This window comes from Oreochromis niloticus, linkage group LG5, assembly GCF_001858045.2.
Source record: "Oreochromis niloticus isolate F11D_XX linkage group LG5, O_niloticus_UMD_NMBU, whole genome shotgun sequence".
Lineage (NCBI taxonomy): Eukaryota > Metazoa > Chordata > Actinopteri > Cichliformes > Cichlidae > Oreochromis > Oreochromis niloticus.
In genome coordinates this window covers 33,538,740-33,552,719 of record NC_031970.2, presented here as the reverse complement: position 1 = coordinate 33,552,719, position 13,980 = coordinate 33,538,740, and the positions used below count along the sequence as shown (strand labels likewise).

Below are 13,980 nucleotides of genomic sequence, written 5' to 3'. Positions count from 1 at the left end.
CAAAAACTTGCTGAAAAGATGACTTTGCTATGACGTATGACAAAAAAATTAGTTTTCAATAATAGTGTTTGTTACAATTGATATGCATGTATATAATCTTATTATATGTATCTGGGTTAAAAAAATAAAGCCAAAGCAGGAGCGCCTTAAAGCTGGATTTTATCTGAAGTCCGCTGGATTATGATAGTTGTAGCTGCAGAAAGACTTCCGGTCCTTTAGAAATAAAAAAGTACCTGTAATATGAAACCGCATGCTCATTGGATAACGAGCTGTCAATCCCAAGTCAACAGGCAACGAGCGTGAGAGAAACCGCACCCATTTTTGTCAAGATGGTAATGGTGGAAAAGCTCATCTTGAGTCTTCCAAATTGGACTTCGCCAACCAACATCACGGTTGCTACATCTGTCCTTTATACTGTCTGGACTGTAATAGTGCCTAAACATTGTGCCCTAAAACATAGAGCAGGACTGAGGAGCAGTCCACAAAGAAACACTAGACTGGTCTGTAGAGTTAGACGTGTCTTCATTTTACTCACAGATTAGTCCATTGTAAGTTTGACTGTTTCAGAAAAATAAAGACCGAGTCATTTACAGCCACAAAAAACGACCCCCTCTCGGACTCGAGCCTCTTACTGTTGTTGCCCTGGTAACAATCAGCAACACCTGCTCTGACTAGTGGCACTCAAAAAGGAAAGAAGGGCTTATATTTTGTGGAGTACTAATGCTATCATGGTGAGTTGTTAGAGTCTGTAATAAATCACTGGCAATATAAAGCAGTGAGGATAGTTTGTTTGCCCTATTCAACTATCCTAGTCTGACTTAGAATTAGCAAAGGCATTGAGCCTTAAGAAGCTATTATATCCAAGCTATGGTGTGGGTGTTTTATGCTACACTCAGTAGAGTTTTGTGTTTCATAAAGGTTTTTTTAAAACTTATTGTCACACTTCTAAAAACGGCCTTGTTTATGTTGAATTCCTCCAAAGCCCCTCAGCTGGCCATTTTTTTTACTTCTTTGAAAAAAGTCTATATTTACCCACAATTGGTTGTTAAACATAAAAAAACGACTAAACTGGTTTGTTCAGCTGATAAATGTGATATTTTGTAGACTTAGTGGGAGTATATCTAAAGATGAGGCTTTTCAACAGCCTGAAAGACAATTTGAACTCAAAGTTGTTGCAACATCTGATAAGTTTGTCTTTTTAATGAATATTATTGTTATTACTTTACATCTTTTCAACAAGTTTTTGCAGTGTCTGATGTGAGTCTATCAGGGTTACATGTGATCCAAATGGGACATTCATTTTGGACTAAATTTAGACTAAATCAAATTAAACGCAGCCCAATTTCAATGACTGTTTTTGGGTTAAATAAATGTCAAGACCGGCTGACCTGAGTCAGCACAAAAGTCAGCCCATGGTGCTCGGTTGGTGATTTGTTTACTGTTAAAGAAATGCGTATTGAATAGGTAATACTAATGTTCACCATAACTTCAATATGTACATTTTGGGCCCTTTTCTTGGATTGAAGTCCTTGTCTAGATTTGATTGTTTGCAGTAGCTGTGCTTGTCTAACTGTGTTTAATCTATACCAACATGTAGGGCTCAGAGGAGTGGGTATTGATTGAAAAACAAGAACCTTATCAACAAGACCATGACTGGAAGGCAGAAGAAAAGAACAAATCTCTCACACCTGATTCCTCATGGGAGAAAAAGGGTCTGGAAAAAGAGATAGATGTTAGCAAGATGATACATAAGGAGGTAGCAGAGTATGACAGAAAAGAAATGAAAAGTCATATTGATGAGTTTCCATCAACAAAATCGTCCAGAGAGGCAGATGTATGCTCTGAGCCTCGGCGTTTTGTGATCCAATTATCTGAGAATGCCGACTTGTTTCAAGACAAATCTCAAAGCAACCCAGCTCGAGCCTCAGACCCTGAGGCGAACAGCGATGCAGCCCCGGGCTTGCGGCACATGAAGGAGCGCACAGCTTCTAAACCGAGGAAAAAGAGGAGACCCCAGAGCTTAAACCTGGGAATGCCCGCAGAGCTCGTCTACAGGAAAGGAGGTAGCGATTCCACTGAAGACGAAAACGAGGGTTCGGACTCAGACAACAACTCAGAAACAGCACCTAAGAGAGGAATCCATTGCGAGTCGCCCCCAGTGGCAACGATGAAAGATGATCAGGGTTTAGAAAAGGATCAGCCGGTCAGGGTCTATAAAGACGGCAAACAAGAGGGTAAATTAGTTGGAGAAAGCAGGGAGGTCTCCACCCAAGGAGCAGAGCAGGTAAAGAAAAAAGTGAGCCTTGTTGGGACAGCAGATGTCGATTTAGGCGCAGTGAATGGACCTGGAAAGATAGAGCATGATGGCTCATTCTCAGGGTCAAAAGGAGAGTGTGTGCTGAAGATGCGAGGGAAAGGCTTCATTGACAACAAAGAGTTAGCAGAGGTTAAACTACGACAGGTCAGGACACATGAAAGAAAGGTCAGTAGCTCTGGAGGAGAGGATGTTGAGGGTTTCTTGGGCGACAGAGGTCAGAGGACGTCTCTCCACCGACTGTCAGGCAGCAGCTACCAGTCGGAAATCACCAGGATTGTTCCTCTCAAGCCGGAGCGTTCGAAGAGCGTCACGTCCAAGGACGAAAGGGACCGGACGGGACAGGACGATCCAAGACGGGGGATCAGAAGAGAATACCGGTGGTCGGTTGGCTCTCCGGAGGGATCCTCAGACCTCAGCTGGACCGACGGTTCCACCTTTCATCCAGCGTTCGCGTCAGATCTGGAGGGCGTTGCTAAAATCGAGCATCCAGACGATAGCTTTCAGTGTGGTAGAGTGTTCGCGGAGAGCCAGTCATTCAGCTCAAAGGTTTCAGGGCTTCCCAAAATGGCCCCTCCAGCGCCGCCGGTGAAAACGCAGAAGGCGAGAGAGTCCGTGCTAATACTCCGGAACAGCAGAAACGCCAGCAGGGAGCCGAGCCTGGACGCGGCCAAAAAGAGACACTCGGTAACTCCTCTTGGCATCTGCTATTCAGTCATTGGAAACAAAGCATGAGCTTCAGACAGACAGGCATGAGCACGCCATTTTTCTTTTTTCTACGTTTTCAATGACTTGAAACACTCATCCATCTTGCCTTGTTCGTGCCTGCATGAAGAGCAGGCGGAGCCGTACCTCTGCTCTGTCTTGTGGCAGTCAAAAAGTGTGGACATTTTCCCATAAGGCAGTCCAGTTTATCCCCCCCTCCCATTGCCTTTTGACATGCACCACACTGGCTGGCAAATCTGTACAGCTCAACACTGGCTGTGAAAGTTTAAACACACACACACGCTAAAAAAAGTCATGTTTTGGTGTTTTGGTTCATCTTTTCCAGCTGCTGAACCTGAAATTTCCTCCCAGCTCACATTGTTCTCTGTCAGAGGGCGGTGGACTCGCATATTACCGCTGCTCCGATGATTTATGCTCATCTCCATGTCATTTCCAAGCTGGAAATACAAAACAAGCGGTTTATTGCCTATGAACGTTAGAAATTAAATCACTCATTTGTGAAAGGAGGGGGTGGGGGTGTACTGTCATCCATTACTTTGTTAGAGAGCTAATATCTTCCAAAATTAGAGATAAATGGAGTATAGAATTGGTTTGTGCGCAAAAGATTGAGGAACCACATCAAACTGATAACCCTTAAAAAAAAAACAATGCAGAATTTACAAACTGTCGCTGGATCCTTCACATGGGTGGTAATAAATCAGAAATCATGCGTTGCATTATTTCCATTTACCCTCACCTGGATTGAAAGCCCAGCGGTGTTCTAAACACACCAGTTCCTCCAACTGTGAAAGCCCAGCAGGCAGCAAGCAGACAGACACCACAGCTCAGTGCCTGACACAGTCAGATTTGCTGCTTTCATTTCACTGTTGGTATCATTGGGAGCTTGCACGTGTTTGGCACCGGAATGAAAGGAATTTGGAGTGAATAGACATGACAGCTTTCATCATTCCCCACCTTTTCATCTGAGTCAAGCTCTTGCATATATTGGATTAAACAGGCATGAGGAGAGAGGTGTTGCGTAGCTCTCAGTGTGCGAACAGACCTCACTGGCGAGTGACAATCACATTAAGATCTGATTGAAGTGGGAGAGGGGGGGCTGGGAAAATATTAAGGTGCTCCTCCAAACACGTGGAACCACTCTCCCAGTCATTTTGACAGGCTTTGAAATGCATCACGGCACCTTTTTTAAATTTTTTATCAGAAATGTAACAACATCATTCGACTGTATTTGTGTTTAAATTCACGGTGAACCATTGCAACACTTTCTCAGTTAGTGGATGAGTGGCTGCTCTTACTACCAGAAACCTGCTCGTTATACAAAGTGCATGATTTTCTTGCCCTGCCTCTGCTAACTACAACAAATGGCTGTAGATATCGTTGTTGCTTTTCTGTCCTCTAAACTTCTACTGCTGTTTGCTTTTGTCACTGTAGAGCAGTCCTTGAAATTTGTGCTGGTATCCATTCTGAACCTGACTGGATCTGACTGGTCAGAACCAGCGGGCTTGAATTGGGTCTGGCTGAATTTCTCACCTAAACTTGGGTTTGAGTTAATAGCACAAACTTACTAGTTTGTTTGTGTGTTGTATTTACATTTGGACTCTTGAACACCAGGATCCCAGTTTAGGTTTATGCTGCAATATTTTGTGCACAGAACCCCACTGGGCTCATATCTTCAGACCCCAGTCAATCACTGCTGTGTCAGTCAGTCCACACTCCACTCCAGCTTGTGCTAACCCTGAGATCCTCTCTCTGCTCTTTCCTCTGCTTCCCTCTGCAGGAGCCTGTTTCTACTCCTGCTATATATGAAGAGCCATTTGCTGACTTCAAGGTTATTCATTTGTATTTGAACCCATTCTTCATATACTCTGTCCATTTTTCTCTTTTCCTCCCTCGATGCTTGTCTCATGCCTGACTGCAGCGGTCTCCCCCGACATCAAACAAAATCAAAAATCAAACACACAACTTTTACTACCTGTTATCAATGTGCGTGACGTTTAAGTTGCTACTTTTACCAAAAGGCAGGAACGAGAGTGAGTCTGTAAGTGGACTGTCAGAGCTTTGGATAAGAAAAGTTGTGTGTTTAAATTAGCAGAAGACTAGCTGTTGCATTGCTATTGTTAGTAAAGCTAGCTACAATTACAGCTTGTTTGTTTAATCAAACATATTGTAGCTAGTTAGGTAGGTAGTTAGGTAGCTAGGTAGTTGTAGCTAGATGGAATATGCACACCACTATGTCTGAAGCCGGGTTGGTTTTTTGGAGTTAGAAGTTATTTGCAAAAGACGGTCCACAGTCAGATCCAGCCCTCATCACATTCACTGTCCAAACGTCAAGGATGCAATGGCAAAAAAGTTTCCTCTCAGGGTCTTCAACCGGACTTTGCAAACTAATGGATGATGGCTAGCTTGTGTAGCAAGTTGCTTCCATAATGTCGATGATTCCCATTCCTTGCCATCTCAATTCAAAACACTGTAGCGGTGCGATGCCAGAGTTTTGATCCTGTGTCTGTACCTGCACCAGAAGGAGTTCGGGGAGAGGAGGCCTCAGCCGAGCATAGCCTCGGAGGAGGAGCAGGAACGAGACACCGTGGCGTGCATGAAGGAAACCCACCTGGGAATCGAACGCAAGTGTTCCAGCATGACGGTCAGCTCGACGTCCAGCCTGGAGGCCGAGGTCGACTTCACTGTGATCACTGACCTCCACTCGGGTCTCGAGGACTTTTCTAAGGGTGTGCCCGAACTGGGAGAGAGGGAGCGACAGCCAGAGGTGGGCCGGGAGGACTTTGAGGAGACCTCCAGGTTCTACTCTGCCCGTCTAATGGGCTCCCGGGACAAGTCTCCCATAGAGGAGAGGCTTCCTGAGGAGGGAATGCATCATGAGGTAGACAGATGAACGCATTTATACGTATTCATCGCCATCATCACCCACTGGCTTCACCCTGCCTGGCTGGACTTCAGTAGCCCCCCGCTGTATTTTTTATTTATTTTTGGACCATAATGTGTTACTTAAGTTTTGTTGATTCCTTATTGTGTTCAGTTTTTGTTCTACTCATTTTTGATGTATTAATTGTAATTCACCCATTTTATTTTTGTTGGTGTTTCTTTGAATTTATTGCACCTCTTGCACGTTGTCATCCAGACTAATAAAAATGCATTTCACAGTTCGTTACTGTAAGTTAACATCGCTCGGTTGCTTTCTTTTGTTTAATATGCTGCTTACAAGAATGGGTCTGAAGTCATCAGGCGACTTGCTGTGAAGAAATCGCTTGCTACTCTTTGACTGTATTGTACTGTTTGTGTTTGACACAGCCTCCCGTGGCAAAGAAAGACCCCAACGCGGTGAGCGTGGCCCACAAGCTGAAAAGAGCCGACAGCAAGACGGAGACGCACACAAATGGCTCGGAAGCCCACGCCAACGTCGTTAATGTCTCTCCAGAGGTAAACCAAACGCAAAAGCAGTAGAAACAACAGCACTATAGTCTGCGTGAGGTGTCATGTATAATTTTAAACAACCTAAACATGATCAAAAAATATGATCAAGATTTGTATTCTTGATTATTGTGCGCTCTTTATGGACCAGATTATCTGTCAACATTGAAGTCTTTTTGAGTTCAGCAAACTGAACCCAATACCATTAAACTTCTTATACCTCTTAGTAAGAACTTGGATTGGTTATTTTCTATGGGTGTGTGTGTATGTAAGTGTACAGGAAAACCTACCTGTAAGTTTAATGTTTCAAGCCTTATTTAATACAACATGGTGTTCATTTTATAAAAGTTACTGGGGTTCACTGAGAGCCACTAGGCGTATGTGACTGGGCTTTAGAAGTCGATTAAACAGTGAGTTTTAGCAACTGTTTACTTATTTCTAGCGCCCTGTGATTGATGAGTGATTGCCAGTCAGTCATTATGCCAGTGTGACTTTGGCCTTAAACAACACCAAAGCTACAGCCAATAGACTGTTGGCTTATGGTTAGTCCTGACTCTGTACAAAGCAGCATAATCCATCATCTTGCACCTCTAAAGTGTAAAAATCTTTGCTTTAAAATGTACAATTTTAGGGTTTGTTTTTTTTACAAGAACCTCCATGCCAGTCAGCATGGAAGGTGCTGTTGGCTTTACACTTATTTATTTGCACAGCTTTAACTTATAACATGTTAGATACTGGGCTTTGGATGTGCCTGAAAGCTCTAGACTGAGCTTGGCTTGCTATCTATTCCTCTAACTCATCAACAAGATGAAGGTCTGTTTTCCCAAATTGACAAAGTATTTACTTTTTTAAAACTTCTTTAGGAAATGTTGGGTTGAATATGATGAGTACTTTAAATACTTATAGGTGAGTGCTAAAGAATTAGGGCTACGGGACTGGCAGAAAGAGGAAATGAAGATCAGTTCCATCAGTCGCCATCAAAGTGACTTTCTTATTTGTACAGAGCTTGATTAGAGGAAGAAGCATCTTCTTTGAGCTGCAGTGACATGATGGCCATATTCCCCAGACACGGATGGAATAATAGCATCATTATGAAGTGATTAAAGTATTGACAGTGTATTAATGAGGATGATGAAAGCAGGTGCGAATCCCATTCATCTCCGGAGGCAGAGATTTGAGTGCCGGCTGGCTGTCCCACAGGAGCCTTATTAAAATGTAATCATTGCTGGGCTCTTTAGCCATTCAGCTAATAGTGTGGATGAACTCAGGCAATGATGTAGAGAGGGTACCTTTGAAGTGCCACATCAGCGTTGAGTCACATTTTCAAAGATGTCAGAGAAAGCCACAGTGCAGAGTGTGCATGTATGCGTCTCAGGCAAACTGGGGACTGACGTCATTCGTGGGCAGATACAGATCCTCAGCAGTGACACTGCACAGCCAGCAGAGGGAGACATGCTTTGTCTGTTGAACTTGGGCTCTAAACAAAAGCACAAAGGCTCAGCAGCTGCTCCGTTCCAGCTGTCTGCAAAGCACCCACAGCACACTGTAGGACAATTTATTTTGCTTTCACAAACAGTTCATCATGTATAGTCATGAAAATACACCAGCAGCCTCTTTAAAGCAGAACAATAATGGAAATGAATGACACACAAAAGCAAACTTGTCATTTTTCACATTTTAAAGAAATAAAAACAAATCAGTCACATGCAAAACTTTGGATATAAAGCTATAGTTAGGACACCATCATAAAGTAAATCTCATATTCCAGTTTAGGTAACAAATATTCAACCTTGATGTCAGTAAGCTTATCTAATCTAACGTTCTCTCTGTTACTGAAGTGCCATAATGACAAAATCTAGAGAAATGTGTTAATTGTGGGTGCCCATGAGTCTCATTAGGGATATAAAAAGATTTAAAATATATATAAATTAATTATTTAAGCGTAAAAAAACTCCTGCTGGTGGGTTATACTTCCATTCCAGTAAATGACACCAAAGAGGAGACTGTTTTCTGAGTAAACTCTTGGTTTATGTGTCTGCTGTTACAAACAGGTTGTATATACACTCACACTTTAATAGGTACACCTCTTCCACTGCTTGCTAATGCAAATATATAATCAGCCAATCACATAGCAGCAACTCAGTGCATTTAGGCATACAAACATGGTCAAGATGACAAGGTTAGCATCTTGACTGTCTGGTGATTTAAGTGACTCTGAATGTGGCATGATTGTTGAGTATTTCAGAAACTACTGATCTGCTTAGATTTTCCTGCACCACCATCTCTGGGGTTTACAGAGAAAGGTCCAAAAGAGAGAAACTATCCAATAAACGGCAGCTCTCTACACAAAATAGCTTTGTTGATGTCTGATAAAAAGGGAACAATGGCTCAAATAGCCAGTCATGTGTTGTGGATGCACAACACATCAAACCTTGAAGAAGATGGGCTACAGCAGCAGAAGATCACACCAAGTGCCACTTTAATCGGCTAAGAACAGGAAACTACATTTTCCAAAGGCTCACTAAAATTGGACACTAAAAGAGTGTTGCCTGGTCTGCAGGTCATAATTTAGTGTAAACCACACGAAAGCATGGATACAACCTGCCTTGTATGAATAGTTGCTGGTGGTAGTGTGATGGCTACTGGAGTATTTTTGCTGGCCACGTCCACATCTTCTGATGGCTGCTTCCAGCAGGATAGTACACCATGCACACCAACATGACTTCATCATGAGTGTGTTGTACTCGCATGGCCACTTTCTGTGGCACAAAGAATTATTCGACGGGACTGGGAGGTTCCCGGGAAGAATGTGTTTGCTGTTCTTTTTGAACAATCTACTAGATACATGAATCAAATTTTGATTTTTATGTAACCACTTGCTTCTCATGGCATCCATATATGGTGATGGAAAATATCGTCACTTTGGTGACATCAAGGACTGGGCAGCTAGCATTTAGCTGCTTGCTGATTCATCTAAAAATTCTGCTGGAAGACATTGTAATTTACCTGAGCTGACCTTCAAAAGGAGTGAGACCTTCCAGTGAGACAATAATCTTGAACACACTAGCAATTCTACCAAGAGATGCCCTCGAATGAAGAATGAAGGCTCATGAAAAGCTCACTTTGAAGTCCCATTGAACCGTTGTACACTTAATAAAATCCCTCAAATATCTGGTAACTGAAGGATTTTGCATATAAGAGTGAAAAACTTCACCATTTATGCAAAAGTCCTGCACAAAATAGTTATTATTGCTAAAAAGCCAAAACAATAGTTGTTTCTGAGGATACTGCTGTACTTAAATCTATTTTTATATTACCTTTACTGTATCCATATGTACTGTTTGAGTACAGGGGTGTACAGTGTTCCTATTTCTATATATTACCTTGTGTATATCCATGATGAAATGGATGCTGTCAGCACAAACACTGTTGGTTAAAGGTAAACCATGTTGACTTGGATTTGATGGAGCAGTAAATCAGCCTTCATCACTTTCTTTAAAGTGAGACTTTTTAACGAGTCAGTTTAGTGCGTCACAGAGATAAACAGCAGAACTTCACCAGCAGACACGTGTGATGTGCTTTAGATTGCTTTCACTGTATCTAATGACATAAATAAATAAAGACAGTAAGACAGCATTAACAGCAGGTCTTTTTCACCGCAGACTTTTTGACTCGACAGGAAAAACAGGTGAAACAAATTAGAATAAATTGCCCAAACAGCAGTGACATGGAGCCAGCAGACACCATGAAGCAGCTCAGTGACGGTGCTCATTATGTTGGTTTATAGCCGCTTGTCCTGTTATGATGTTATGATTATATGCCAAAATGTCTGCTGTGGAGGTTCAGCCCTGGCATTGTCATTAACTGAGGAGCAGCCTTAATTCAGGTTTTTGAATATGACCATTAAGTTCCTGCTTTAGTGTGTTTGCTGTGTGAACGGCCTCATTTCATCATATATATGTTGTCTCTATAACAGGGCTGGGCAACTCCAGGCCTCGAGGGCCGGTGTCCTGCAGGTTTTAGATGTGTCCTTGAACCAACACAGCTGATTTAAATGGCTAAATGACCTCTTCAACATGTTGTGAGGTTCTCCAGAGGCCTCATAATGAACTAATCATGTGATTCAGGTGTGTTGACCCAGGGTGAGATCTAAAACCTGCAGGACACCGGCCCTCGAGGCCTGGAGTTGCCCACCCCTGCTCTATAATATACTAAAAAGATACTTTTTAGCCAAGACTTTGTTGTCTCTTTTTGTAGTTTGACTGGCAGTAGGTTTTCAAAACAACATCTTAATGAAGTGTCCTGGATGCTTCATTAAGATTTCTTTGAAGCAAGAGTACTCCAGACCTTTGTACGAATGTGTTTGACATGAATTTGTGAAATGACTCACGATGTGATTAAAAACAACCAAAATAAGCTGGACCCATGCCAGACATCAAACTGATAATCAGAAAAATCTGAATTTCATGTTTAAAATATAAACATGAAAAACTGAAATGTAAACTCTATGAAAAAGGAAGTAAAATCAAACTCCTCAAAGTGCAATGTTAAATCCACTACAATTAGCAGAGAACAAAACCACACTATTCTATTTTAAATATGCACTAATGCTTCTTTGTATGATCACAGATTGTATTTAAAAAGCTCATTAAAGACTGTTAATAAGGTCCATTTCCTCTTTTTCAGAACTATGGAGTCGTCAGCCCACAGGAGGCTCCTGCTGCCGTCAAAGAAAATGGCTCTCCTGTAAGTATCTTTGATGAGGAACAAAGTGACAGTACGCGTGTGTGTGTGTGTGTGTGTGCGTGTGTGTGTGTCCACAGTGAGAAACCCTAGCGATTTGTCCACTGATTTCCTCTCTTCTTGCGTTGAACTTTCATATCTTGCTGAACGACTGTCGAAATGAATATTGTTACACGAGGCAGCTGTTTGCAGGACCACATTCACGTGTTTTTTTGTAATATAGTCTGCTGATTCCAACATTTACATTGTACCAGCAGTGATAGCTGATTTTTCTTTATGCTCATTATATTTCTGTCCAAGTCAAAGTCCTGAAAATGCTGGACTTAGAGTTTTGCTTGATGTTTTAAATATGTGGCCAAGTACCAAAACAACTACTCAAGGCTATGTGACCAATAAGCATGTCCCACTTGTGATGAAACGAACCTTATTATTATTACATTTAAGCTTCATGCTAAATTGTTTAAACAGACATTTCAAAGATGGCTAAGTTCTGTAGTAGGTGTAAATGAAGAGAGACAGAGAGTATTTGACACATACACAGATATATTTCAAATCGGGGTGCCCTCCACTACCCTGGTTTGTTAACATCATCCTGGCTGTGTGTACTCTATGTGTGGTCATCGTCCAGCAGAGACAGAAACTGACTGAAATGCCTCACGACACTGAAATACCCATAGCTGGCTAAAAACATTAGAGTTCATTAATAGAACTAACAGTTGTGTTTATTGTCCCCTTGACTTTACAAGCCATGCGAGTATATTGTGCAAATTTTTTGTTCATTGGCGTAAAAAATGTGATCAGTGTACTAGTGAACAATTTTCTGGCTCTTATTTTGAAAGTTCAGTTGTTGCTAATCGGTTACCATTGACACATCCCATCTCATTCTTTCTTACTGGCGTGGCTACAGCTAGCAACTTTAAGTTCTGCTCTGGAAATCTAATTGCTGGAGTACCTGCAGCAGGTGCAGCGGCGTTGCAGAGCAGAACAAGGACTGCCGTTACCAACTGTCATTCAAGACAGTGGAGCTGAATTTTTGTTGTTATGCACAGTCCACTATGATGAGACTCACTGGTTTATTAGGCGCAAAGAATGTACTTCTAAGTGAAAAACATTACAAGAACAGCTGTTAGTGAATATATTTTTTTACAACACAGAGAAAGCAAATTGTTTCTGCACACATCAGCATTGTCAGTGGCTTGTATTATTACCAACAGCTGTTAAAGAGAGTTTTGTTGACCAGGGCATCTGGTGCACAGAAACTCTGATAACGGTTAACAGATTTCAGATCTCTGATTTACATCCCAGGAGGCCGAGACCCCCCAAGGCTGGCAGAGCGGTACACGTTGTGTCCAAGCATGTTTTTGCCGTTGGCTCCGTCCATTTGTGTGTAACTGCTCTCTAATGACTGTGCTGCAGGTAAAAGCCAGCACCCAGGGGAGAGAGTCCGTTGTGTCCCCGCTGACCATCACTGCTGAGAGCGTCACCTCAGCAACCACGACGCAAGTTACCAAGGTAACACTTCGTGAGTTCCTATGGTTACAGTTTGATGGCCGAAGCATTAGGTCAGCGCCATCACATCTTTGTCTGTGTTACCCGTCCTTATAGATACATTGGACTAGAAGATCAAATATATCATTGTTCTTTTCCTAACTTATTAACTTCTTAATTAATAACAGGAAAATGTATTTAATATGTTAACAATATATTTTGATAAGGTGATCGACTCTGATAGGCTTTACATGAATACTAATAACACAAATCATTATTCCCTGCAGCTCTATTAGGACTGAATCACTGTTAGACAACATGATTCAGTGTGTTTCCACGTCATCAAGACTTTTAGTGCATTAACACACATTTAGTTTTACAGGAGGCCAGTTTTATAACACTTCAAAGTTAAAAAAGCTAACACACTAAATAAACTGAATGGATCTGTGTAAATTGGAGAGAGATTTTTGGAAGGAGGACATGGATAAAATAGACTACAATAACAACACACTGCTGCTTTTTCTTTTGTGTCATTTTATATGATTCATTAAATTTCCTTCTTTCTGTATTCAACAGACTGTGAAAGGAGGCTACTCAGAGACCAGGATCGAGAAGAGGATTATAATCACAGGAGATGATGATGTGGACCAACATCAGGTGAGAGACACTGTTCACAGAAACCCTCGCAAAGCACTGGGAGTTCGGATGAGAGGGTTACGACACCTGTGTTGATGGTTTTTATGTCCCTAGGCACTTGCCATGGCAATCCAAGAGGCAAAGCAGCAGCATCCTGACATGCTGGTGACAAAAGCAGTGGTTATCAGGGAAACAGAGTCGCCCACTGAGGAGCTACAACAGAAAGCAGAGGTAAATATCTTGTTACAAAAACTCTGTACTTTTTAAGGATTACTTCAAGCACTTGACAGGCACAGAGCCTATGCTTAGACTCAAGGTTTTTTGTTGGAAAGTTAACCAAATGATTACAAAAACAGAACAAGTACAGAGGGCCACTAAGGTGCAAAGCTAATCCAAAGAAATGCAAAACAATTATAAACAGCTGGGAAATGACTGTCGAGAGAAATAAAGCAACTAGACATCAAAATGAGATACAAAATAACTACAAAGGAGATAAGAGATGATTACAGAGGGATGCCAAATGACAATAACTATATATTAAAAAATTATTGTAAAGACGTAACGGGACTATAGAAGGATGAAAAATTATCTTAAAGAAATGACAAGTACCTACATAATAATGCAACTACAGATTCAGACCAAATGAC

The 13,980-nt window shown here is 41.7% G+C and overlaps 1 protein-coding gene across 12 annotated transcripts in view; it reads left to right on the top strand.

Annotated features, from left to right (window-relative positions):
- Positions 1-13,980, top strand: part of LOC100695288 (band 4.1-like protein 1) — a 104,510-nt gene that overhangs the window by 85,639 nt on the left and 4,891 nt on the right. For 6 of the 12 annotated variants that reach the window (XM_019358597.2, XM_025907493.1, XM_025907490.1 and 3 more), the window contains 8 exons: positions 1,598-3,001; positions 4,818-4,868; positions 5,559-5,918; positions 6,347-6,475; positions 11,153-11,212; positions 12,626-12,721; positions 13,274-13,354; positions 13,448-13,564. In XM_019358597.2, coding sequence (XP_019214142.1) covers positions 1,598-3,001; positions 4,818-4,868; positions 5,559-5,918; positions 6,347-6,475; positions 11,153-11,212; positions 12,626-12,721; positions 13,274-13,354; positions 13,448-13,564 — 2,298 coding nt within the window. The remainder of the gene's footprint in view (positions 1-1,597; positions 3,002-4,817; positions 4,869-5,558; positions 5,919-6,346; positions 6,476-11,152; positions 11,213-12,625; positions 12,722-13,273; positions 13,355-13,447; positions 13,565-13,980) is intronic. The other 6 variants (XM_025907498.1, XM_025907496.1, XM_025907495.1 and 3 more) reach the window with 4 other exon arrangements.